Genomic DNA, 27,292 nt, shown 5'->3' on the forward strand with positions numbered 1-27,292 from the left:
GCCACATGACCTGGAAGCTATACGCCGGCTCCCTCGGCCAATAATGCGAGATGAGCGCGCAACCCCAGAGTCGGTCACGACTGGACCTAATGGTCAGGGGTCCCTTTACCTTTACCTTTAATCTAGAATCATACATTATGTGCAGTGTGTATAATCTAGAAGTAAAACTTTGCATAGGATTGAAGCTTTAAATGTAGTAAGCATTAGCTCATGATTCTTTGGACATCTTGGTGCATCTACCCTGTTTCTCATATTTTAAGACATACCCATAAAATAAGCCACAGCAGGATTTTTAAGCATTCAAGGAATATAATCCATACCCCGAAAATAAGACATAGTGATAGGCGCAGCAGCAATGCCGGGCGCGGCAGGAGGAGGAGGAAAAAAATAAGACATCCCTTGAAAATAAGCCATAGTGTGTTTTTTTGAGGAAAAAATAAATATAAGACGTGTCTTATAATATGAGAAACATGGTAGTCATGCATGGATGCTTCTTGCATGAATTTTAGTATTTGGATAGTTTTTAGTCAGCTCTGTTAGTGGTTTTCTGCAATGTTACCGGAGCACCAGATGTTGTGCAAAGGAACACCGGAAGCTGTCTTATTATGCTGAGTCAGACCATTTGGTCCATCAAGCTCAGTACTGTTTACACTGACTGACAGTGGTTATTCTGGGTTTCTGGCAGGGAGCCTTTCCAGTTCTAGTTGGAGATACTGGGGATTGAACCTGAGACCTTCTGCATGCAAAGCAGATGCTCTACCGCTGAGCTATGGTCCTTCCCTCTAAACCTTGCCATGCCTCATGCTGGGAAATTACAGGACAGGTCCCGCAGTAAGATAAAGGCTGTGCTTGGTATCAACACAGTCGCTAGTTCTGGAGCTCTACAGAATTCTCTCAGTTGGTAGAACACGAGGCTCTTCATTTCAGGGCTGTGGGTTTGAGCCCCACCTTGGGCAAAAGATTCATCCATTGCAGGGCATTGGACTAGATGACCATTGTGGTCCCTTCCAGCTCTACAATTCTGTGATTTTAGACACAAGTGGAGCCTCATTTGACTTGGGATGGGTGAATGAGGGCTGTGCAAGAAGCAGAAGAATATTGGTATATGGATGCATTGTGTTAATATTTCAGACAATAGTGCTGACTAGAAGAAGCTGTGTTATGGAAGGATAGTACTGCAGAAATGTTAACTCTTTAAAATGACGGCTTTTAATAAGCGTTACACAGATTAATTGAGGATAAGGCTATCAGTGGTTCCTTATCCTTATGGTTATTTTCTATCTCCACTGTCAAGAGGCAACATACCTTTGAATGCCAGCTGTTGGGAATCACAGGTGGGGAGAGAGTTGTTGCACTCAGGCCTTGATTACATTCTAGTTCTCGACCCCCCCCCCCAACAACAACAGCAACCAATTTATGGAATTAGCGAGAGAGAGAACACGAGAATGAACCACGAGACTGTTGTTTTTGCTTCCATAGACTAGCATGGCTGCTTTCCCTCTAGTAATAAGTTCATGCTGCCTTAACTTTAATTTTTTGGGGTTTGCTAACTTTCCAGGGTGGGCTGGTTAGGAAAAGGGTCCCATCTGGTGGAAAGTTTTATATATCATCTGAAATTTATAGCTGTGATTCACAAATGGTTTTGCTTAAGGTTGCCATAATTTTTTCCAAAGAATCCGGGGACACACTTTTTTTTTGATAAGAGAAAAAAAGTTATTTTTTTAAAAGGGTATTTTAAAAATGATTAACAACAACAACAACAACAATTATTTATTATTTTTTATTTGTACCCCGCCCATCCGGCTGGGTCTCCCCAGCCACTCTGGGCGGCTTCCAACAAAGATTAAAATACAATAAAGTGTCACAAATTAAAAACTTCCCTAAACAGGGCTGCCTTCAGATGTTTTCTAAATGCCAGGTAGTTGTTTACTTCTTTTAACTCTGATGAGAGGGTATTCCACAGGGCGGGCGCCACTACCGAAAAGGCCCTCTGCCTGGTTCCCTGTAGCTTTGCTCTCGGCGCTGGACCTCAGTGTCCGGGCAAAACGATGGGGGTGGAGACGTTCCTTCAGGTATACTGGGCCGAAGCCGTTTAAGGCTTTAAGGGTCAGCACCAACACTTTGAATTGTGCTTGGAAACGTACTGCGAGCCAATGTAGGTCTTTCAGGACTGGTGTTATATGGTCTCGGCGGCTGCTCCCAGTCACCAGTCTAGCTGCCGCATTCTGGATTAGTTGTAGTTTCCAGGTCACCTTCAAAGGTAGCCCCACGTAGAGCGCATTGCAGTAGTCCAAGTCGGAGATAACTAGAGCATGCACCACTCTGGCGAGACAGTCTGCAGGCAGGTAGGGTCTCCGCCTGCATACCAGATGGAAGTAATATCTTCTCTTCTGTGGTCTCCTCTGTTGCACGGCCTTCCTCTGTGCCCCGGCCTGCCCTCTTGGAGTGCTAGCTGCCGTAGAGTAGACTCAGATCGGGCCTGGGCTTAGCCACGTGTCCTTGCCTTTCCGGTGCTCTCCTACCTTTTATGCTCAGCGGCGGCAGCGGCGCAGCAAGGTCAGAGGGATCTCTTATTCTCCTTCCTCTTTCTCTTCCTTCTCCTCTCCTTCTCCCTACGTTGGTTCCAAGGTTTTCCTGGCCCCGGAGCGCCACTGGGCAATCGGCTGGGTGGCCGGGTGCTCTCACCCCCGGCTTGATTTAGGTCGCGGTGTGTGTGTGTGTGTCAGTGGTTCCCCCAGTTGACATCCCCATTTTCCCCTTGGCAATGATGGCGGCAGCGGCAGTCTCAGCAGCCTGGAGCCAGCCTGGTAGTGCAGTTGGCTCTGGCTGGCTTCAGGAGATGCTCGCTGCCATGGTGTCCGCCTTTTTGCCTCACTGGAAGTTCCCGTATGATGTGTCTTGTGCCGTTGAACCAATCACACAACATTCATTCACTACTAATAAATCTACAGCATTTAAAATATAAATCTGGGGACATTAAATGAAATCTGGGGGCATTTCGGGGACAGATTTTTAAATCCAGGGCCTGTCTCCGGGAAATGGGGATGTCTGGTAACCAAGGTTTTGCTAGCACCAGATTAATTCATTGGTTGATCCTAGGAGAGGCAGAAGAGAATTTATTAATGAGCTATAAACATCTATAACATAATAAGGTCACATATTTTGTTAGCCTTGATTTAAGGCCCTGTGAACATAGAAATAATGACAATGTATGCTTGGATTTAAGCATGAAACTCTCGGGTTTATTTTTCAGATTTATTCCTGTACTGTTTTCTGCAGAACTTTAAATATATTTTCGCCTTTTCATTACAGATTATGTTTATTTTGAAAACTCTTCAAGCAATCCATATCTGATCAGGCGAATAGAAGAACTTAATAAGGTACATGAATATGCAATCTTTTGTGCCACTTGACAAAGAGTTGAAACCCTCCACAGTGGAACGCAGAGGTGTAATTCATTTGTAAAATATGGAAGTTATCCCCCCCCCCCAAGCTCTTGTGTGAAGTTTGTCAAGAAATGCTTTTTTTTCCCCAGGGCTGCATTTTAGAAAATGAAATATACTTCAATCTGTGCCATAACTGAAAAAAAGCCCATGCCACATAATAGATCATTTGGCTTTGTTTAGATGAACTGTGATTTAGTACTTGTATTCTCCTCTCCTGGCTGCTGGAATCCTGTGGGGGCAGGATGCAACCTGCTGGAGACAGTCTGGAGGTGTATAAACAGTATAGCATGCAGTGGAAATCCACAGCTGAGTGATTATAGGGGGAGCCTGCAAAGGACATATGTCAAGAGAACGAATGTCCTAGTGGAGCAGGACAAGGATTAGTTAAGGACACTCTGCAAGATCATAGAGCAGTTGACTGCCTTGCACCTAGTAACTGCCTGAGCTGAGTTGAGCCTTGCATATTGATTGGCACATGCCCAGGAGTTTGAACCAAGCCGCTTTTGCTTTGGTGAGGAGTGACTCTTTGATGGGGTTCCAGCCCGACTTGGAGCCCAGCATACATCAGGAACCAATGAAGCTTCCTAATAATAATAATAACAACAACAATAGTAGTAGTAATTTATATGCCGGCCATCTGACTGGGTTGCCCTGACCACTCTGGGTGGCTTCCACAAACTAAACACATTACACAGTAAAACAGGGGTCCCCAAACTTACCTCGCCGAGGGCCGGTGCCGCCAGCACCGATCGCGCTGTGGGCCGGAGCATGCGGGAGCATGCACCCATACACGTGCGCACACACGATTTCCGGCGCACTTCCGGGTTGTCGGAACACCAGAAATCGCTTGCGCGCATGCGCATGGGCCTCCTCCGGCCCGGAAGTGCGCTGGAAATGACGCTTGCGCATGTGCACAAGCTATTCCGACGCTCCCGGTGACCTGGAAGTGGGCAGCCGCGCCGGTAAGAGCGGGTGGGTGCCGGGGGCCGCATAATGAGCCTCGCAGGCCGCTTAGTTTGGGGAACCCTGCAGTAAAACACCAAACATTAAAAAACTTCCCTATACAGGGCTACCTTCGGATGTCTTCTAAAAGTCAGGTTCTTGTTTTATTTCCTTGACAACTGACTCATACCCAGTCAGGCCATTGACATGCAGTGGAATATGCATCTTACTGCAGATGCTGTTTATCCGTGCTGCATTGCTTGTGATGGGATGCACATTCTGAAGTTTAGTATTGTCTCCTCTTACTGGTAGCGACCAGGGTGGATTTGATTTAAATCAAATTGATTTAAATCACAATTTAAATCACTAGTCAGTAAGACTTGATTTAAATCATTATTATTTTTTTACAGAAAGACTCATTCTTGCTGGTATAATCTTAATATTTGCAACCAGAGGAATGTTACTGATTTGGTTATACTATTAGAAATACAGAGACAGATAATTATGAAATTATTGTGAGGCTTATTAAGTTAACTCTTTATATTTGGACAACTTTTCTGCTGTACCTTATTGGAAGGAGAAAAACAATCATTTCCTTAATAACAATTTAAACAATTTATTTAACTAAAGCAATAACATTATAGCATATGTATCCATGTTTGTTAACTGGTGTGGTTAAACGTTGATTTTTTTTTTTTTTTAAACCTAGACTGAGTTTTAGCACACATGAAAAACTTAAAACAAATCCTTATTTCCTGACAAATATCCTTTGGACTATAATGTAACTTAAATAGAAAACTGTCTTTAAAAATATTTTTCCTCCAAAAGCATTTTATTTTAAAAATCTGATTTTTTTTTTAAATAATTGATTTTTATCCACCCTGGTAGCGACTTTCCAGGGTTTCAGGCAGGGGTCTCTTCAAGGGTGGAAAATGTGCTGCACTGTTGACTCCCCAACAGGAGCAGCCAGCTTGGAAGATCAGTAGTGTGGCTGTGCCCGCTCCCCAGTCAGAGAATGCAGCAATTTGGGAGGCCGGGAAATGTTCCGTTCTTCAGATGTTGTGGGATTACAACTCCCCTTATTCCTAGCCAGAATGGCCAGAGGTCAGGGATGATGGGAGTTGTAGTCTTAACAGCATCTAGAGCAGGCATCCCCAAACTTCGGCCCTCCAGATGTTTTGGACTACAATTCCCATCTTCCCCGACCACTGGTCCTGTTAGCTAGGGATCATGGGAGTTGTAGGCCAAAACATCTGGAGGGCCGCAGTTTGGGGGATGCCTGATCTAGAGGGTGCCAGGATCCCTATCCCAGGATTAAGGGATGGGAATGGTTGGCCTGATAATCTGCTACATGCTCAACCATTAAAAAAAGATGGAGGTAAACTTTGGCTTGGGGGGGGGGCAGACTAATGAGTTGGAGGTTTATTAAACAATTAGTGCTTTCCCATAGCCAAGTTTTGCTGGCCACGTGTTCCACAGTTTTGATACACTGATTTATCAATGGGTTTTGTTGTTTTTGCAGACTGCCAATGGCAACGTTGAAGCAAAAGTGGTGTGCTTTTACAGACGGCGTGACATCTCCAATAGCCTCATCATGCTTGCAGACAAGCATGCAAGTAAGTAGATTGTTTCCTTCAGAAACAAACTGCATGGATTCTGCAGTTTGTTGCTTTCTGTGTGCATGCATGTACTGGAATGTGCATCTTCATGCAGATGCAGTTTATCCACAGTCCGTTGCATTTCAAGCGCTTTCCCGCCCAGGGTGGAATTCAACTTTCACCCTTTGCTTTGTTGCTTCTGGAAAGAAGGCTGCTGATAGCGATTTCTGCCAATACTCCTATACTCTGCAGCCCTCAGCAAAATCTGCTCTGAAGTGTTGGGGGACCCTGTAGAATGGATTTCTTAGGATGAAATGCTGGTAGCTGAGGTCAGAAAAAAATCCTTCCCTTCGTTAGTGAACTGCTATGCTGAATCAATAGCCCTTTTATTTGAAAAGTATTATTTCCACCTTTTTATCTGTGACATAGTTGACGGCTGAATATCTGTGTGGCTTTGCTCGGCAATATTGTATGTTTCTTTTGTATTTATCTACGCCGTGACATAATTCACGATTTGGTAAGCAGCCCTCGCCGTGTCTACCCCTGGAAGGTTAATGCCTTTAGCCGTAGTTTCTTGTTGCCCGTGGGAACTCTGTTTTTGTATATGCCATTGAAGTGATTGTTTCCACTCAGTTCTAATTGGTAACGATAGGAGCAAGAGATTTAGCTGAGGCAGAACTGAAAGTTTAGAACTTGACAATCTGCCAATAATAATAATAATTATATCCTGATATTCTGCCAAAGAGGGATAGCTTTAATGTAGTTTGCGGTTTCTTTATCTTTTGCAACAAGGCTTCATTATTTCATGCATAAATAATGTGCTAAGTTTTTGGAAATCATCGTGGCAAAAATGCCGTATTGATTTCCGCCCTTTCCTTATTCTTCCTTTCTTATTCTTCCTATTTCATTGCTTTGTAACACCTACCCAAGCATATCAAGCTATTTCCCATTTTTTAAATTATTTAGGTATTAAATTTCTATACCACCCTTCATCCAAGGCTAACAGGGCAGTTTACAATATTAAAAACACAGAAATACATACCATAGTAACAAACACGAACAATACTTCCATAGTTTAAAAGGCCATAGATTATTTAATGAGATCATGGGTCAAAAGACAGTTAACACAGTGTAGAGTAGAGACTGACAGACTTCCGTCTTGTAGAATCCATTTAGTTTTTTATTACAACCTTTAGATCTTCCAACGTGACCTGGTGCAAAAGGCATACGCTTAGAATTCTGAGCCAAGGGACCAAGCAAAAGAATTGAATGGAGTTCACTGGTCTTGCACACAAATATCCTTTCTTGGTTCACCCCAGATTGCTTCATTTTGGCAGTATAATTTAGACCAGGCACCCCCAAACTTCGGCCCTCCAGATGCTTTGGACTACAATTCCCATCATCCCTGACCATTGGTCCTGTTATCTAGGGATCATGGGAGTTATAGGCCAAAACATCTGGAGGGCCGCAGTTTGGGGATGCCTGATTTAGACCAAGGGGTTAGTTATTTTGTTGCTATTACTAAGCAACTGAGAGTCAGAAATAATATCAGATCTACCCAGAGATCTCCCAGCAGATATTTTGCCCATCCCTTGTGTAGAGACAGATTGTTCTTTCTGTGGTTATAGATTATTTCAATGCTGCCTTTCGGCCAAAAAGGCTTCAAACATGGCTCACAAAGGTTTTTGTTTAAAGTGCAACTTACAACAATTTAATACAACAAAATCCAAGCATGAAACAACAACTAAAAGCCCAATGGACTCATGTCCCGGCCCAAAACCAAAGGAATCATGGGGTAGGATGGGGAGGAGCCAAGGTGCGCCTGATGCAGAATAGATCTTTTCCTTGGATGAAGGTGATAAAATTACCATACTGTACTGTATATACTTGTGCTGAAAAAGCCGCCCTCGGCTTATATTCGAGTGAGGTGGGCGGGGTAATGAAAATTTGCATGGGGGAGCCATAAAACTAGGCAGTGCGACTACAGGCACACAGGATAGCAGGGATGCCAAAGCACCACATGTCAAAAGGCACTTGGATGAGAGAGACTGTATACAGGTGCTAGATTGCTGCCATTGTTAAACAACTGGAAATAAGAAATTACTGCTGATACACTTCAAATCACCCAGAGATCTACCACTAGATCCTGATCTACCTTCTGCTCACCTTAGTGTAAATCAGATAAGTCTCTTAAAAATAGGGGTATTCACATCGTGCATTCAACAAGTGTACAGTAGCACCTCGGCTTATGTTTCCCTTGGGCAATGTAAGCTTCAGGTTGCGAAAGCAGCAAACCCGGACTTGTTTTGCCATGCGCGCATGCGCAGAAACGGACTACCGCTTCTCCAGTTGCGGAAACCTCAGGATCTGGCCGGACCTCCGGAATGGATCCTGTTTGCAACCGGAGGTACCACTGTGTAATCTTTGTACACAACAGCTGAGCTGTACAAATCAGCAAGTGTACACGTTTCCACACAAACACTTGTACATGCGTAGAAATAGGGATATCGTGTTCAGTGTAACATGTGAATAAGCCTATTGTTAAAGCAGAGTGGATGTCAGCCTGCTCAGTGCTTTGGATTTGACTGGTATCTCTGAGAAGGTTGGGAAACAAATGGAATGGAATGGAATGTCATAAGTTCCTTGTGATTCAGCCCCTGAGCTGCTTAAAAGTGTTGGACATTTAGTTAAGCTCTGAATAACAAGGAATTAACAGCACAGAGTGCCTGAACACAAGACGAGACCAAAAGTCTATTGAGTTCAGAATCCTCTTTTTGACTTTGGCCATGGCCTTGCAGATGCCTCTAGGAAGCTGAAGATCAGAGCATAAATGCAATAGCTGTTTGTCATAGTTATGTCCTATCATCTGTTATTCAGAGATAGAATGGAGGGAAGCCTGCCTAGCAGTTTAATGTGAGTTTCTCTGAACTTCTTGAAATAAATAAGCAGAAGATTGAACAAACAAACCTTCTGTAGTGTTTCTTTAATGGTGGTCATCTAATAATTTTGCTTTATTTGGTTTTATTTTGAGGAAGACATGGTGTGTCTCTCCCACTCTGGGGGCGAGGACATAAAGGAATACTAAGAATGAGTTCCTTTCCTTGACATAATAGCCATCTCTCCCTTTTGTGAATGACAGTGTATAATTAGTAGTTGACTCCTGTTCATGAGCGTCTCATTAACCAGATTAGTGTCAACTCTTTTAAGTACAGAACAAAAGTTTTATATTGTCATAAGCACACAATAGGCTTATTTTAGTGAATGGCTTGTTAATATATTAATGAGATTTGGGAAAGCAAAGCTCTCATAAAGGGGATTTTATTGTGCAGACCTCCACCCTGTGTAAATACATCTGTTTACCAGCTTTGTGTCATTTTGTACCTAGAGTTTTGCATGTAGAAGTGCTTTGCATTTATGTATTTATGTCTGCATTCAGAGTTATAAGGCATGGGAGGACTCTTAGTATCTTCTTACAAAATGCATACAGGAAAGTAGGGATATTACAGACAAGTCATTGCCTTTCAGCTGAATTCATCTCTTGGGGTTGGAGATCCTGTGTGCCTCCAGAGGTTCTGTCACTCCCAGCTAGAATCCCTGATAGTCAGGGGTAATGAGAATTGTAATTCTATCAGTGTCTCATGCATGTTGCCCTCAGCTCCATGGAGGAGGGGAATGACACTAATAAGGTAGATAAATAGATTGAAAGCTTTTCTAAACCAACTTGGGAATCCTTTAATATTTTGTTGGCATTCTGTGTGTCTTAGGAGACAGTGGAGGAGTGCACCCTTGGGAGTGAAGTCAAACCGTTAGAGAGAGGTACAGCGCCTGCTGTAGCTGTAGAGACTGATACAGGAGAGACCTGTTTTGTTGCAGCTGAGGCAGACAAAGGCATCCAGTTGTGCTGCTGCAGATGGACCATTGTGTGTCTTCTCTCTATATTCTTCCCAGCAGCCATTCTTCCTACACAGAATGGATCTTCCTATGGATACATGACCTGACCCTGTCTCCAGGCACTCAGGTGGTCTGCAAGGGATTCCCACATGGCGAGGTTAATGTTGCCAGCCTTCATGTCTTATTTGCATGTCTCATTCTTTGTAGCAAAGAGTTGGTCTGCCGATGGGCCAGGTGGCTGAAGCCCGCTCCCCATATAGCACGTCCTTGGGGATTTCCATTTCTATGACATTGAGCCAACCTTCTGGAGGAGGAAAGAGGACGATCTTAAAAATATACACATACTTTCAACAGTAAGGCTTTTAGGGGAGTGACCAGTAAAAATAGTAATAACAATGATTCAAATAAGGAAGCAATGTAAGGGAGCAGGGTGGATAAAAATCAATGATTTTTGTTAAAAAAATTCGGATTTTTTTATTTAAATCGATTTTTTTGATTTAAATTGGATTTTTTTTTTAAAAAAATGCTTTTTGAGGAAAATATATTACCACCCAAAGGTTATTCCATCATGAAATAAAGATTAGTTTTTTAATTATGTAGAATAAGGTTGTATATGTTTAATTTTTTTGGTAAATGAATTCCATTAATCCATTCACAATGCCATGCTCTTCCAGAGGTTTTTGTAAGATTATTGGGCAGTTTCTCTGCCTACAAGATATTATCACAGATGCTTGGTTTACTTTTGCAGTTCTCAAAACTGAATTTGACTCAACAGAGATCACATGCCTCTTCTTCCCAGCAAAAATGTTATAACATGAACAGAGTTGAGAAAAAGACCTTAATCCTATTGTTCTACAAACCTATGAATACAGAAACAACCCCTTCAGTGCTAAGTTTCAAGAAGTTCAGTGAATAGAATAGAAACAATATTTTTCTGATTGTTTGGAGTGGTCAGTATTTAAGTTTTTCATGTGTAGGCTGGGCTGACAGTCTAAGTTTCTATATATATATATATATGTTTTTGTTTAGCCAAACTAGTTAACAAACATGGATGTTTGTTTAAGCAAATAACATATGCTGCAATGTTATTGTTTCAGTTGAATAAATCTATTTAAATTGTTATTATTAAGGTAATGATTATTTTTCTCCTTCCTAAGTACAACAGTAAAGTTGTCCAAATATGAATGATTAACCTATTAAACTGGGGATAAAAAACTAATATGAAAAGTTGTTATTCTAAAAATCTTCATCTGCTTGCATATTAAAGTTATACCAGCAAGAATTAGTCTTTATGTAGAAAACTATGATTTAAATCAAGCCTTACTGACTAGTGATTTAAATCGTGATTTAAATCGTGATTTAAATCAGTTTGATTTAAATCAAATCCACCCTGTAAGGGGGGGGGGGCACAGTGAAAAGCAAGCTTATACAAAGCAGGAAACGCACCAAGGGCATAAAACAGGGACAGGGAACAGAATGCAGCTGGTACAGGATCCTGAGCTCCCCTATCCTAAGCAGGCCTGTCTGGCAGATGAGTGGGACCAGTGGTAACGAGGTCTCAAGATGGGAACCAGGTCCCCACCTTGTGCCCAATCAGTCATATCTTTCTTGCAAGAGAGGCACATAGTTGAGTGTGTCACTTCAAGCACTTTGTATCATCAGGCCATGTCAGCTGAAGTTGATCCCACTAATAGTGTTGGGCACCTCATTAGAAGCTGCCATGACTATCCCATCAAGCTGAAGGAGAGTTACTTCTTCCTCAAAAAGTTCTGCAAACATGTCACAATGGGCCTCTGAAGGGTGTAGCAAAGTGTTCTCCAGGCACAACAGCCCTCTTACGTGAAATTGAAGAGACCATGTAGCTGCTTCCCACCAAATATCTCCAGTCCCTGGTGAAACTGAATAGAGGGAATGAGGTTCAGGGAATCACGTGTGGAATGGCTGCATCTAGGATACAGTTTCTTGCTGCATAGAGTGTTGCATAGGACCAGGTACAATATGTAGTTGGTTGGCTGGCTATAGACTTCTCTCCCTCTGATAGATACCACTGGTTCCCAGCAATGATCACTGTACAGTGGTGCCTCACTAGACGAATTTAATTTGTTCCACGGGTCTTTTCTTATAACGAAAAATTCGTCTAGCGAATCCCATAGGAATGCATTGAATTTTTTTTTTTTGCCCATAGGAACACATTAATTGAATTTCAATGCATTCCTATGGGAAACCGCGATTCGCTAGACGAATTTTTCATAAAATGAATTCGTCTAGCGAGACAACCTCCGCTCGAAAAATCCTTTCGTTAAGCGGAAATTTCGTTAAGCAGGGCATTCGTTAAGCGAGGCAGCACTGTAGTTGGGAGGAGGAGAACTTTTGAATCTGGAGAAGGTCTAGGAATGATGGGCACATGCTTGGAGCCCCCCTTGGCTTTTGGTGGATTAGATACATAGAGTTAATCGTTGTGTTGTTTTATGGTGAACAGGAGGGGACAGAAGTTGGTATTTGGGGAGTTGCTGTAGAGCTAATTAACAGTGGATGAGAGCTGAAAGCTGGGGGGTGGGGGCGGGCACAGGTTCAAGCATGCCACAATAATGAAGTTGTGGTTTATAGGCTGCAGATAATGCCCAGTCTAGCTGACCTCACCTAGGCAATTTAGATATAATGCTCACAGGAAGCTAATTAGGTAATGAAGAAGTAAGGGAAAGGTGGCAGCATTTTAAGAGTACACTGGCGTTTTGTACTTGCTGAATGGTTGAGGTTTTCAGCTTAATGGAATTCAGCTGCTTTTAAAGCCGAAAATTAGACAGTTGCCTCTGTTTAACTGGGAGGAACGGCTCAGGTTGACGGCTAAACCAGGTGAGGGTAGCCAATGGATTTCAAACTCTTGGTGAGTTAGAGACTTCCCCTGCATGTGAAGACAGGCTCTGATAGATTGCACAGACAAGAACAGTAGTGGGTCCAACAGTCAAGAAGGTGGTTTCTGCTTGTGCTGTAGAGGGAAGTACGGGGCAGGTGGGGTTCGTCAACCTTGGAAGATAGCCTGTTAAGGAGAAGGAAAACTTTGATCCTAAACTTTCACTGCTTTGTGGGATATCTTTGGGAGAAGAAAAGGCTAAGGTGTGAAGCCTACATAAGTCCAGAGTGGAGTCCCAAAGGTGGTTGGATAGCACTTATACGCCGCCTCCTGGCAACTCCTGCAGCTAAGCTGGTGCCAGACATATTCCTCTGCTTTCCTTTGGACGACATCAGTGAGGCCAAGGTCTTGTCTTCTGGGCAGCTGAGGACCTCCATACATGCTGCCCAAGCTTGTGCCCGGGGAGGTCACTTCAGTGCTGCTAACGCAGTGGCTTGACTCCACCCCCAGAGGTGCACTCCATTCTCTCTTGAGACAGACGGATTCCAACAGTAACACTGAAACGTTTTAAAAGATTTGTACAATAAAGTGTGTCACAGTTGTTGATACAGGACATGCAGTTTTAAGGGTGGTATCCAGCTAACATGGCCCATGAGTGCCAAGGATTTACACTTGTGCCATGGAATGTCCACCCTCTCCTCTGCCCATACATATGTCTTAAAAAAGAGAGGGGGGGGGGAAAACAAAATATGACTGTGCAAAGGAAAAATGCTAAGAGGGGATAATTTGCCTTCTATCCAGTCTGCATAAGCTCTTAATAAATTCTACCGAATAATTTTGAAATGTACTGATTTCATTAGCACTTACTTCCATCTAAGTCTCGTGATGAAGACAAGCATATGCTTCCAAGTATAAACTGTGGTGGAAATGGTTGCAATACATATTCACAGAAAACTGGGGCGCTTTAAGGGAAGGGAACAGAAACCTCAGGGTGTTATTTTTGATTTGTTGATTTAAGCTACTTAGCAGACTTAGGCAATTTTAAGCTTGGCTTAAGTCCCAAGGTGTTCTGTAATTCAGGTTGATCCAGCTTAGTATTTTTCTTTGGTTTCTCATAAAAGCAAATGCAGCCTGCTATCAATCCACCCCAGAGAATGTCTGACGCAGAGTCTGAACTGTGTAGGCTACCAGTATATATTCCCCCCTGCATTTACACACTTGTTTGGCAGTTAGGGGGAAAAGTAGCAAGTTTATGATAACATTCTAGCTGCGTTCAAAGGCTTGTTAACCGTTTTCAGCATAAAAGAAAGCATATGCACAGCAGTTCCTTTTCCCTTTATCTTTACTGGCTGACTCTTCACCTGGAACTTTCATCCCTTTATAGATTTCGTATTGGCTGTTGTGTTGGTATTGGAGAGCAAGGGCTGAGTCAGATGTTCTTGCCATGCAGAAGTATCTGGTCCAGATGGCTTGCCGATCCAGACTGCTCTCCCAGACAATGTCCAGGCAGAACCTGTGCAACAAAAGTTTTGTGGCACTTTGAGGGACTGCCCTGAATTCCATGGTTTTTTTTTTGTTTTGTGTGTGTGTGTGTGTGTGTGTGTGTGTGTAGTAAATAGATTAGAGGGAAATTAAATGCGGAAAGTTCAGAGGCGGTGATAAAACTGCAGAGTTGACAGTGGTAATTCACAGAACAGCTCTTTGATAATACAGGCATTCTGGCATTGGTATGGCAATTCATACATGTAGCATGATTAAACCCCCACCCGCCCAAAAACCTTTGTCCCAATTGTCTACGATTAATAGCATTGAACCTCTTAATGAATTGTTGTAATATATTAGTGTAGTGCTGCTTTGCTTTTGAAGTTCAACAAAGGAGCTTTGAAAGGAAAGCCACTTTAAGGGCAACTATAAAATACCCTGGGTGCTGAAATCTAAAGAGCATTTGAAACACATGGCACCCCACAAAGCATCATGGGAACTGTAGTTTGCAAAGGGTGCTGGGAATAGCAACTCTGTGAGGGGTAAGCTATAGTCCCCAGGGTTCTTTGAGGGGAGAGCTGTGTATTTTAAAGGTGCTTAAAATATATGTGTGGATTGGACCAATTTTATCATACTAGTGGTGCCTAAAACAAAATGTTTGCAGTGTATCCTTATCTCCTAGCAGCACGGTTCCTGCCAGTCAGAAATGCTGTCATCTAGGATACTATAAGCCAGGCATCCCCGAACTGCGGCTCTCCAGATGTTTTGGCCTACAACTCCCATGATCCCTAGCTAACAAGACCAGTGGTCAGGGAAGATAGGAACTGTAGTCCAAAACATCTGGAGGGCTGAGGTTTGGGGATGCCTGCTATAAGCTATAGGTGTTCAAGCAGGTGTGTGCTCCCCACTCCCACCCTCCATTCCCATTTTCCTTTTCCAACTGATATTCAGTATTCCATTGCTACTGAGCATTTCATTGGGCTGTTGTGGGGGAGGGGGGGGTTGTTACTGCTTTAGGTGTTTTAAAATACTTTTTTGCTACTTCTGCCAATCTCAAGAGTTTCCCCAACCATAGTGGCTCCTCTCCTTCAGTGACCTTATTTCGGCACCATTTCTGTTGGCACTCGTCACCTGAGTTTTGCATTAGCCTTCTTGTTTTTTCATTATTAGTTTTACTTTGTATTTTATTGTTTATACCACCCTGATTATATTTATGTTGGTGGCAGAAACATTTTAAAACTGTAGGAGCTGTGCCGTTCCTTAGCGTCTCAGTATTCCTCCCTTCTCACTCCCATTCTATGGCTGCTGCTGTCGTGCAACCTACCTTCTCGGTTGCTCTCCTGCCGCACCCTGACTTCATGCAAATCCGATATTGTGATGAGGCACGGCACATCCTCCAGTTTTCTAGATTCATGCTCTGCACCTAATTAGTTGCAGCATTGTTGCAACCTTTCTCCTCTGCAGCAGTTACTCTTGCGGTATTTTTTATGGTGCTTGGCAGGTTCTCTCTGTACCTCCTTGTAGAAATTGCCACTTTCCCACTAACACTTCCCACACAGCAAAATTCGAATCCTCTCCCAGTTGTAATTTGCAAGTAACCTTGTATATGCTCTGTTGTGACGTGGGGTTTGTGATTTCAGCTCTCTTGACAAAACATGCTGGAGACAGTTCTCTAGTAACAGCTCTTTATTAAAGTGAACAAGACTGACTGTGAGGGCAGGAAGGCTACATTTATAGGGACAGGGGACTGGCTAGGAAGGGATACATTTTGGAGGGAACAATATCAGGCAATCACAGTGCTGCCTTTTGGAGGGAACCAATAAGACAGAGGATCCAAATACAGCAGCTTAAATGAACCAATAGTAGCTGTACCCTCTGGAACCAAAAGGCAGTTACTTTATCCTAATGCAAATACAGACAATAATAATACAGATATAAAATCCTTTGACTCAATACACAACACCCCTCCCCCCCTAGTGAGCACAGCAGACGTAATCCCTCAGGTACTGTGGGGTCCTACAACTTCTACCTGATCTCCTGACAACAGGTGTTGCAGGTTCTGGATTGGGTGTTACCTGTGGTGGAGGGGCTGCTATAGGGGTTTCGTCAGGAACAGATGGAGTCCCAGACACCTCAGGGTCCCCTACCTGTACCTCGTCATCCTGAGGACTAGCAGACCCTGGTTCATTTGCTGAAGCCCCTGGTGACTGCACCTCTGGGCCATCTTCACTCTGGTCTTGCAGCTGTGCGTCATTAGCCAGGGATGAATTATCTGACTCCTCCCTGCTGAGCGCCCGGCGCCTCAGCTGATCTATATGTCTCCTCCAAACTTGCCCATTTTCCAAGGTCACATAATAGGACACAGGTCCACTAGCCCGGGTGATCACACCGGCCACCCACCGCGGACCTCGTGAATAGTTCCTCACCCAGACCAGATCTTCAGGGGCGAGATACCTTGTTGTGTCAGTCTCAGCCTGGGGGGTTGCTCTTGAATTACGGTTTGGCATTTTATCTGGGTGGACATAATCCAGCACCGTTACCAGTCTTCTACCTAAGAGCAGCTCGGCTGGCGACTTGCCCGTCGCAGTACACGGCGTCGCATGCTGCAAAAATAACATTCGTGCAATGCGAGCCGACCAGTTACCCTCCATTAAGCGCGCAATGGATTCTTTGGCTGTTCGTACCATGCGCTCAGCCTGCCCATTGGAGGATGGGTGAAAGGGCGCGGATGTGACCCCTCTTATGAAGTTATCAGCCAAGAATGCCCTGAATTCTTGGGATACAAAAGCTGCCCCATTATCTGATACAATGGTCTCAGGTAACCCGTGGGTAGCAAACAGCTGCCTCAACACCTTGATTACGGCAGCTGATGCCATGCTAGGGACCATCGCCACTTCTAACCATTTGGAATATGCATCAACGATAACCAAAAAGACCTTCCCTTGGAATGGCCCAGCAAAATCTATGTGCAGCCGGCTCCAGGGAGTCCTGGACTGCTCCCACCAGTGGACTGGTGCTCTGGCCACTTCTGGCCGCACCTCTTGGCATGCCTTGCATGTTCGTACCCATTGTTCTATGTTCTGGTCCATTCCAGGCCACCACACATAACATCGGGCTAGCGACTTCATCCTGACCATTCCTGGGTGTCCCATGTGAAGCGTCTCAAGAACCCTGTTTCTCAGTGGTGCTGGGATGATCACCCTATCTCCCCATAGGAGACAACCCTTATGCATGGACAATTCGTGCTGCCTTGTCGCATAAGGCCTGAATTTTTCTTCATGCGGACCACCTGGCCACCCCCTCCCCACCCAAGTGAGCACACGGGAGAGAACAGCATCTTTCCTCGTTTTCTCAGCTATATCAGTAGCTGTTACAGGAGCCCCCGGAAGTGTTTCTAGCATCATAATGTGCTCCGCCGGAGCAGGATCCTCATTGCTCCCGCCAGGAAGGGGCAATCGACTCAGCGCATCAGCGTGGCACAACTGTTTCCCCGGCACATGGGTCAAGGTGTACTGGAACCCATTCAGGAATATTGACCAACGCAACATTCTGGGGGAGAGAATTTGTGGCGTTTGTTTGTTTGGGTTGAACAACCCTAACAGTGATTTGTGGTCCGTTTCAATGGAGAAATGGCGACCGTACAAATAATCATAGAACTTTTTGATTCCTGACACAATTGCTAGTGCCTCTTTATCAATTTGAGCATAGTTGCGCTCCGTGGGTGACAACGTACGGGAATAGAAAGAGATGGGCTTTTCCGACCCATCCGGTTCCCTATGACTCAGCACAGCCCCCAGGCCGTATTGAGAGGCATCACATGCCAGGACCAGCGGCTTTGACTCATCATAATGAGCAAGGACGCTCCTGCTACTCAGCATTTCTCGCAAGGAGTCAAAAGCCTTCTGCTGCTCCCGCCCCCATCGCCACACAGTCTTTTTCTGCAAAAGTCTATGTAATGGTTCAGCTACCGAAGCTTTCTGGGGTAAGAATGAATGATAAAAGTTAATAAGTCCCAGGAATGACTGCAACTCCGTCTTGTTCTGTGGTCGTGGTGCCTCGATGATGGCCTTAATCTTAGCATCTGTGGGGTGGATGCCTGATGCATCAATTTTAAACCCCAAGAAATCCACAGTTGGCACCCCAAAACTGCATTTTTCTTTTTTCAGTTGCAACCCCACCTCCTTGAACTTGAGCAACACTGCACGGACACGCGCAACCAGTTCCTGTGGGTCTTTTCCAGCAATCAAAACGTCATCAAAAAATGGCAAGACCCCCGGCAGACCCCTTAACAGGCGTTCCATGAGCCCTTGAAAAATCCCTGGGGCCACACAAACTCCGAACTGTAATCTGTTAACTCTGAACGCCCCTTTATGTGTGACAATAGTCTGTGCTTCCGCTGATTGTGGGGTTACTGGCAGCTGTTGGTAAGCTTGTGCCAGGTCAATTTTGGTGAACACCTTGCCCCCAGCCAGTTTAGCCAACAGATGTGATACGACTGGAATGGGGTATGAGTTTCCCCTGAGTGCCTTATTGATAGTACATTTGTAATCTGCACATATCCTGACTTCCCCATTTGCTTTAAGGGGCGTGACGATTGGAGTCTCCCACTTAGCAGAGTCCACGGGTGAGAGAACTCCCTGCTTGACCAATTTATCCAGCTCTGCCTCGATCTTGGGTTGCAGTGCAAATGGCACTCGCCTTGGTTTGAGTCGGATTGGGGCCACCCCGGGGTCCAACTCAAAGTCAACTGGGGGCCCTTTATAACAACCCAGTTTTCCATTAAAGAGACCAGCAAATTCCTTGCATAATGCCTCGCTCATCTCAGGGCAGGTTTGGATTGAATTAAGCCCTGAGATACTCAGTCCCAGGGCGGGGAACCAGTCAGTGCCCAGGAGACTGGGGCGACTGCCCTTCGCAATCACCAGTTTGAGTACAGCCTGTTTGTCCCGGAACTGTACTCTCACGGCACACATTCCCATAACATGGATGCGGCCTGCTGAGTACGACTGCAAGGTTGCCGGGAAGGGCTCCAGAGGGGGCAACTTACCCCTGGGGAAGAATGTCTTCGCAGTCTGGTCCGACACGATGGTGAATGCAGATCCGGAGTCCACCTCCATGTCGCACTGCTGACCCTCAATCTTCACCTTGACGTGTGCCTTGCCTTGTGCTGGAAACTGCACGGCCCTCCCGTTGATCTCCGTTACGTAGTGGCAGTCCTTTAGAAAACGAGGTGCTGTGGGCGGTCTGCGATGCTCCAGTCTAGGTGCTCCTGTCGCTCCCGACGCCGCCGATCTACAGACCCTGGCGATGTGACCCGTCTTTCCGCACGTCCGGCACATAGCATCCCTGAAACGACAACTCTTCCGCTCATGGTTTCCGCCACAACCTGGGCAACTGCCTCGGCGATCTTTGTGCACTGTGCAGGCCTGACGCACCAACTCAACCCCACGGACTGGGCTCTGGCTCGGAGTAGCCTCTAGCTCGTCCATGGCATGCGCAACTTCTATCTGTGGCTTAGTGGCCTTGCGACTGGCATCAAGCTCCTCTCTTTCATAATTCTCTGTGGCGGTGGCCTCCTTCAAGGCTGAAGCAAGGGTAACCTCTTCTTTAGCCACGATGCGTCTTCTGGCTTTCTTGCTGCTCAGACCACCAATAAACCGATCCAGGAGAGTCTCTTCCAGATTTTGGAAGCCGCAGTGCTGAGCGAGCTTCCGGAGTTCAGCCAGAAATGCGGATACAGACTCCCCAGCACGCTGCTGCCTCTTATGGAACTCCATCCGCCGGGCCATCTTGGTCTCAGTAGGCGCCAAGTGGCTTGTTAGGCAGGCAAGAATATCTTTGAGAGATGTCTCACTCAGCTTCGCTGGAGCAAGTAATGCCTTGGCCAGCTTGAAGGTCTCGGGCCCACAGTAGCTCAGGAATGTGGCCCTTCTTTTGCTGGCATCGGTGATCCCTTGAGCCACTGCAAAGAACTCGAAGCGTTCGACGTAGTCTTCCCACGTGTGGGGCTCTGATGGCTGGAAGGGCTCCAATACCCTTGGACTCTCCATTGTCCTAGCGGGCAGGGTCGTCTTCTCAGCTGGCCAGTGAGTCTTGTTCTCAGCTGCAATCCGGACTCTGAGGCAGGGTTGTGTTTAACCGCTCCTCAGCATTCCGGATCCCACCTTCGTCGCCAGTTGTTGTGACGTGGGGTTTGTGATTTCAGCTCTCTTGACAAAACATGCTGGAGACAGTTCTCTAGTAACAGCTCTTTATTAAAGTGAACAAGACTGACTGTGAGGGCAGGAAGGCTACATTTATAGGGACAGGGGACTGGCTAGGAAGGGATACATTTTGGAGGGAACAATATCAGGCAATCACAGTGCTGCCTTTTGGAGGGAACCAATAAGACAGAGGATCCAAATACAGCAGCTTAAATGAACCAATAGTAGCTGTACCCTCTGGAACCAAAAGGCAGTTACTTTATCCTAATGCAAATACAGACAATAATAATACAGATATAAAATCCTTTGACTCAATACACAACATGCTCCACTGCCGGGAGTTGATGTATATATTGAGGGATACTAGAAAATAAATAATTTTGGCATGGTTCAGTATTGAACTCTGATAACTGATTTGTTAAACGGTGAGCTGGCTGTCTCATAATGCTTGTGTGATTTATTATTTCTTTATCTTCCTGTGATCCTGCATGTAACTTCCGGAATACGATTGCGTGTTTCTGTTTTTGTTTCGGGTTTTTTTTTTTTTTAAAAAGGTGTATGTTCAACTTAACTTTCAGATTGCTGCTTTTGAGTTCCTGTTCTTTAAGGTTCCCCTTTTTCTTCTGTTTACCAATTGGAAATGTATCAAATGTAAAAGAGAAAGCAAGGTGGCTTGGTTTTAAAGAACTTTGATCTATACATCTGATTAAAACAAACAAGCACAAGCCCTTGATTAAAATCAGAAAGCGAAGCAGAAATCCTTGATTAAAATTGTTGTCTGTTTGCCAGGGCGTTAAGATGGTGACTTTGGGTTTCATGGTGAGTTACAATTAAACCAGGAAGCCTCTTAATTAACCAGAGTTTCGCATTGTGATCAAACTGGGAAGCCGTGGTTACCAGAGATGAAACCAGACAAGGTATTAAGATGTCATTTGAAGTTGTCTTAATATACTGGCTTGTTCTAGTCAGGTGTGGGAGGGCGGAGTTATACCACATCTCTTCTGATGGTGGCATTTCTGTTGTTTACTGGGGCAAGGGTAGAGTGAATCGGGCACTGCTGACAATGTGCCCACATAGGGACACTGGGTCGCAGTGAGTAGCTGAGACCCAGTAAAAGCTACTTGACAGTGGAACAGACTCCCTAGGGAGGTGGTGGACTCTCCTTCCTTGGAGGTTTAAAAGCAGAGGTTAGATGGCCACAGGGTGGATAAAAGTCAATGATTTTTTTAAAAAAATATATTTAAAAAATCAGATTTTTTTTATTTAAATCGTTTTTTTTATTTAAAACAGATTTTTTTTAATAAAATGCTTTTTGAGGAAAATATATTACCATCCAAAGGTTATTCCATCATGAAATGAAGATTAGTTTTTTAATTATGTAGAATAAGGTTGTATATGTTTAATTTTTTTGGTAAATAAATTCCATTAATCCATTCACAATGCCATGCTCTTCCAGAGGTTTTTGTAAGATTATTGGGCAGTTTCTCTGCCTACAAGATATTGTCACAGATGCTTGGTTTACTTTTGCAGTTCTCAAAACTGAATTTGACTCAGCAGAGATCACATGCCTCTTCTTCACAGCAAAAATGTTATAACATGAACAGAGTTGAGAAAAAAGACCTTAATCCTATTGTTCTACAAACCTATGAATACAGAATCAACCCCTTCAGTGCTAAGTTTCAAGAAGTTCAGTGAATAGAATAGAAACAATATTTTTCTGATTGTTTGGAGTGGGCAGTATTTAAGTTTTTCATGTGTAGGCTGGGCCGACAGTCTAAGTTTCTTAAAAATATATATATATTGTTTTTGTTTAGCTGAATTAGTTAACAAACATGGATGTTTAAGCAAATAACATATGCTGTAATGTTATTGTTTCAGTTGAATAAATCTATTTAAATTCTTATTATTAAGGTAATGATTATTTTTCTCCTTCCTAAGTACAACAGAAAAGTTGAATGAATGATTAACCTATTAAACTGGGGATAAAAAAACTAATATGAAAAGTTGTTATTCTAAAAATCTTCATCTACTTGCATATTAAAGTTATAACAGCAAGAATTAGTCTTTATTTAGAAAACTATTATTTAAATCAAGCCTTACTGACTAGTGATTTAAATCGTGATTTAAATCAGTTTGATTTAAGTCAAATCCACCCTGGATGGCCACCTGTCATGGAAGCTTTAATTGAGATTCCTGCATCGCACAAATGGTGAAGCAAAGGGACTCATTGTGAGCAAAAAGATTTTGCATGTTTAGGCTTAGAATTTAGGAAGATATAGTCACCTGTGTTGGGTTTTCATGTATAAACGGGCTTTTAAAAAGTTGTTGACATGTTCATGGGTGGCAGGTTTTTCAATGGAATAAGCTAGGGTAGTTCGGAACTATGTACACCAAGGGGATGTGTCTGAATGGCCTCTGGTGCCTTACAATTCTGAGACTCGCCTTAAAATGCCAGGTAGAATTGCCCCCTTCAAAATATAACTGATTTCCTTTGATGCACAACTGTGGTCAGAACTAATTCTAGCCTTCCGCATGGACAGATTTCTGTGCCAGTCATTCACTCAGCAGCATGAATTTAAATTCCCCGTGAATATCCATCTTGCTGCTTTCATTTTATTCATAGCTCCAGCTTTCTGTTCCTTGATGACAGCGCACCAATTTTGGATTCCTAAAATGATTAAATATTTATCACATGCTGCTGCATTTTCCTGGTATGAATGTGAGGCAGATTCTTTGGTGGATACTTTTCTTAAAGTCCTCCTTGCTGCCGGGAGGTTCCCTGCCACCCAGACGCTGTGGGTGGATTTAATGTTTGTTCCTTGTTTGAGCAAAAGGGGCGCAGCAAGTCTTTCATTCTTCATTAGAGTTTAATAGGCGGTCTAATTAAACGAGCGGGGAGACTAATGAGAAGAAAATCTATGTGTCTTGTTAAATGTGAAATATAAAATAACCAAGGAAAAAGTGTGCTTGGGTTAACTTGAAAAGCCAGTAAATAAGCTAGGGAAGTGGTTTTGAGCAATTAGATAATTTTGTAAGGTAGCACTTCTGAATTGGAAGCATGGTTGGTTAGAAGCACTATAAAGTGAAGGATGTTGTTGTTGTTTAGTTGTGTCCTACTCTTCATGACCCCATGGACCAGAGCACGCCAGGCACTCCTGTCTTCCACTGCCTCCTGCAGTTTGGTCAGACTCATGTTGGTGGCTTCCAGAACACTGTTCAACCATCTTGTCCTCTGTCATCCCCTTCTGCTTGTGCTCTCAATCCCCTTCCCCTTGTGCCAGATGGGTGGGGGTATAAATAATAAAATTATATTTGTGTGTGTGTGTGTGTTGGATGAAAAAGTCACCTTCCACACATGGGGAGGTGTCTTCCACTCCCTCAGGGCCATGTTGCGCCTTGTACTACAATATTGCATGGGGAAAGTGGATCTAAATCCAAATTACAGGTAGGTAGCCGTGTTGGTCTGAGTCGAAGCAAAATAAAAAAATTCCTTCAGTAGCACCTTAAAGACCAACTAAGTTTATATTTTGGTATGAGCTTTCGTGTGCATGCACACTTCTTCAGATACAGATGTGTATCTTCTTCTTCAGATGTGTATCTGAAGAAGTGTGCATGCACACGAAAGCTCATACCAAAATATAAACTTAGTTGGTCTTTAAGGTGCTACTGAAGGAATTTTTTTATTTTGCCTCTAAATCCAAAGTTATTCTCCCATTTGTGCAGGAATTTATCAGTGCTCTTGTAGAGCCATGTGTCTGCTGTTTATTTTAGTAAGCGGTTTTTCGGTTCTTTTTGCGCTTGCCTGTTTCTTAAGATATCGTGACCAGATTTTGCATATTGTTTCCAGAGATCAAGGAACAGGTTTTGTTCTTATGTTTGGATACAGCTGAATGCCGTTTCGAATCAAGATGGCGGCATGAACCTGCATTGATTTTTTTTGGTTTGTTAGAATTCCCAGGCAACATTGGGTATATGATGTGGCGATTAGCCCAGAGCCAGGCCCGAACAAGTAAGGGTTAAATTTTGTGCCAGTTAGAACCCAGAGGGGCGGGCTCAGCCAGGGTATAAAAAGCCCCTCCCTGTGGAGAGTGAGTTAGAAGGAGTGAAGAGAGGAGAGAGAGGAGAGTTAGGAGAGTGAGAGCTAAGAGTCCGAAGTGAGAGCTGGGTCTGGGAGTGATAGGTGTAGCATTGATGGTAGATAGCAGACAGGATAACCAGTTATTGTGAAACTTGTTGTGTTTATTAATTAGCTGTTTATAGCGGTAAGAGGCCGGTAACTTTATAGCGGTAATAGGCCGGTATAGGTAATCTATTATAAGTTTATTGAACACTGTTTATTATCCAGCAACCACAAGCATTTGTACACAATAAAGCAACTTGTTTATTCACATCATCCTCGTCTGTGGTAAATAAAACGAGCAGGTACCAGTTAGAAGTCTGGTGAGCTGCAGCTGAGGTACCATTTGTCACCAATGTACACCAATGACAAATGTCTATGTCAGACATAGACCATGAAACGTCCGGGGGTGCTGCACAGGTCTGCAGGGACCGTGGCATATGAGACGGCTGTTTTTTCTATAATACGACTGCATAGAGTATTCTGATACGGTAGTAGAATCTGATTTGTTGAAGGGCAAGCTGTAAATATACAAACCAAATAAACACGCACACTCTTCCAATAGCGCTTGCAGAATAACACATGTGATAATTTAAGTTTAGCTCATGGTACTTTGGTCAAGCCCATCATATATAGTTTTAGTGGTTTGTGTGAAAATTCTGAATCTTGCCTGTCAGTTACAAACTTTCTTTCTCTACTTCATGTATATGAAGTTATTATCCATTAAGGCCAGGGGTCTTAATGGGCTGGATCGGTCCTGTGCGATTTCCGGCGCCTGCATTTCCGGTGCTGCAGAATCGAGTCCCCGCGCCATGCTGTGCCGGTTTAGTGCAGCGCGCAAGTGGGCAGTTCAGTTCGGGGGCGGCTCAGGGGCCGGTCAAACGACCTCTGCGGGCTGCTTCCGGCCCATGGGCCTTAGGTTAGTCACCTCTGATTAAGGCACATTGCTGGTCCATCGTTCTAAGGATAGCCAAAGCAGTGCGTCTAGATGTTGTTAGACATTATCTCCCATCAGCTCCAGCCAGCATGGCCAGTAGTGTGGGATGGTGAGAATTGGAGTCATGCAACAAGTTCCCTACCTCTGCCCCAAAGTATTAGTTTTCTATGTACAGTGATTTTTTGTATTAAGAAAAAAAAATCATTCACCTGTAGCCTGAAGGGACACAGCCCTGAAGCATGTTAATCAACTAGGATGACAACTAGATGAAAGGTTATAAGGGTTAGTTGCCTCTTCTTCATTCTCCTCTTTACAGGATTTCTCTGTTTATTCATTGGTCACATTCAGATGATTATACTTTGGCAAAGTGTCTCAGTTTGAAGATTCATTTATCCTGGTTTGTTCCTGGGCTCTGATTAATTAGATGTTCCTTGGTTTAATTAAGGCTCACACAAAGTGAGTAGAGCAAAGGGGGCTCTGTGCTCAAGCAAATGGTTTATGAGTATCTCTGCTTAATCAGCTGTGAAATGATTGTACAAACTGGCTCATAAACTTCTTTTCATGATGAGGAAGTAGGAGAAGCAGATCATGAGACTGAAACCATACTCTGGATCTTGGCAAAAGTATCATTTTTGGAACCAAGGGTGGTATTCAATGTAGGTACTACTCAAATTATATCTATTGAAGTTAATGGACCCGGCTAATTAGACTTATTAATTTTAATTGCTCTACTCTGAGTTGGACTTAGTTGAATACCACCCCATTCAATATTTGAACAGAGGCCCTAAGGGACCACAGGTAGGCTGTAGATAGGAAAACTGAACATGCTAAGAGTTTTAAATTTCATGCATAGTATAGTGGCAAATTTTAAATTGAGTGTATATGGTTACAGATTAAGAAAATGTGCAGAAAATGATAGGCTATTTTTATAATAATCAAGGTCACTGCCAAAGACAATTGCTGGCTATGTTTTAATGCAAGTTCCTTTGAGTAGCTTGGCAGAAAGATGATATATATCTACCAAGGTATTGAAAACTACTTGCAGTAAATCTGTGTACATCAATATACTGGAAACCTGATTTTAATAAAAGACTGATCTTTCAGTGTGAGGTATAGATGAGGTCCTTCTTTTGCTGTCTTCAAGAAGCAAGGCATGCCTTTAAATTGATTATCTCTCCCCCCAGCCCTGAAAAGTTATTTTCTATGCAGAGCACATTTGGTTGCTTCCAGGTTGTTCTGCAGAAATGAAAGGAGCAAGGTGTATGGGTTGAAAAATCTGCCTGAAAGTGTGGAGCTGAAGGTAACACCAGTCTTCTCTTTTCCTCCTTTGTGCAGAAGAAGTTGAGGAAGAATGTGAAATTCCCAAAGAAGTAGATTTGACTGATAAACAGAAACATCAACTGAAACACAGAGAGCTGTTTCTGTCTCGCCAATATGAGTCCCTTCCTGCAACACACATCAGGTAAGAAGCTGCTGGGAAAAGCGATTAGTCATGAACACTCTACCTCCTAGCCATAGCTCCTGCTGCTAACTCAGTGGGCAGAAATGAAAGGCTCTTGTCTCCATTACTACATCTGCCCAGCAGGTTTTCAGCAGCTGTTTCCCTCATTTCTTTTCTGTCTCTATACAATTGTTGAATTGCATTTTGGGTTGCATTCAGTGTTTTCTTTTGCCATTAACTGAGCACAATAGCTCAGCAAAAACATTCCTAGAAAAATTAATATGATTGCATGGAGGATTCTGATGAGCGATTTTAAATTATGTATATGCAAAGTATATTAATTGACTGGTAGGTATTGTTTTGCTGAACAGTGCTTAAAAATGT

General features: G+C 43.6%; 1 protein-coding gene across 1 annotated transcript in view; it reads left to right on the forward strand.

The window, feature by feature from the left end:
- The window catches only part of MTA3 (metastasis associated 1 family member 3), an 80,273-nt gene that overhangs the window by 10,806 nt on the left and 42,175 nt on the right, over positions 1-27,292 (forward strand). The window contains exons 2-4 of the mRNA XM_035111219.3: positions 3,313-3,380; positions 5,911-6,004; positions 26,803-26,929. Coding sequence (XP_034967110.3) covers positions 3,313-3,380; positions 5,911-6,004; positions 26,803-26,929 — 289 coding nt within the window. The remainder of the gene's footprint in view (positions 1-3,312; positions 3,381-5,910; positions 6,005-26,802; positions 26,930-27,292) is intronic.

The sequence above is a fragment of the Zootoca vivipara genome, chromosome 3, assembly GCF_965207765.1.
Source record: "Zootoca vivipara chromosome 3, rZooViv2.hap1.1, whole genome shotgun sequence".
Classification (NCBI taxonomy): Eukaryota; Metazoa; Chordata; class Lepidosauria; order Squamata; family Lacertidae; genus Zootoca; species Zootoca vivipara.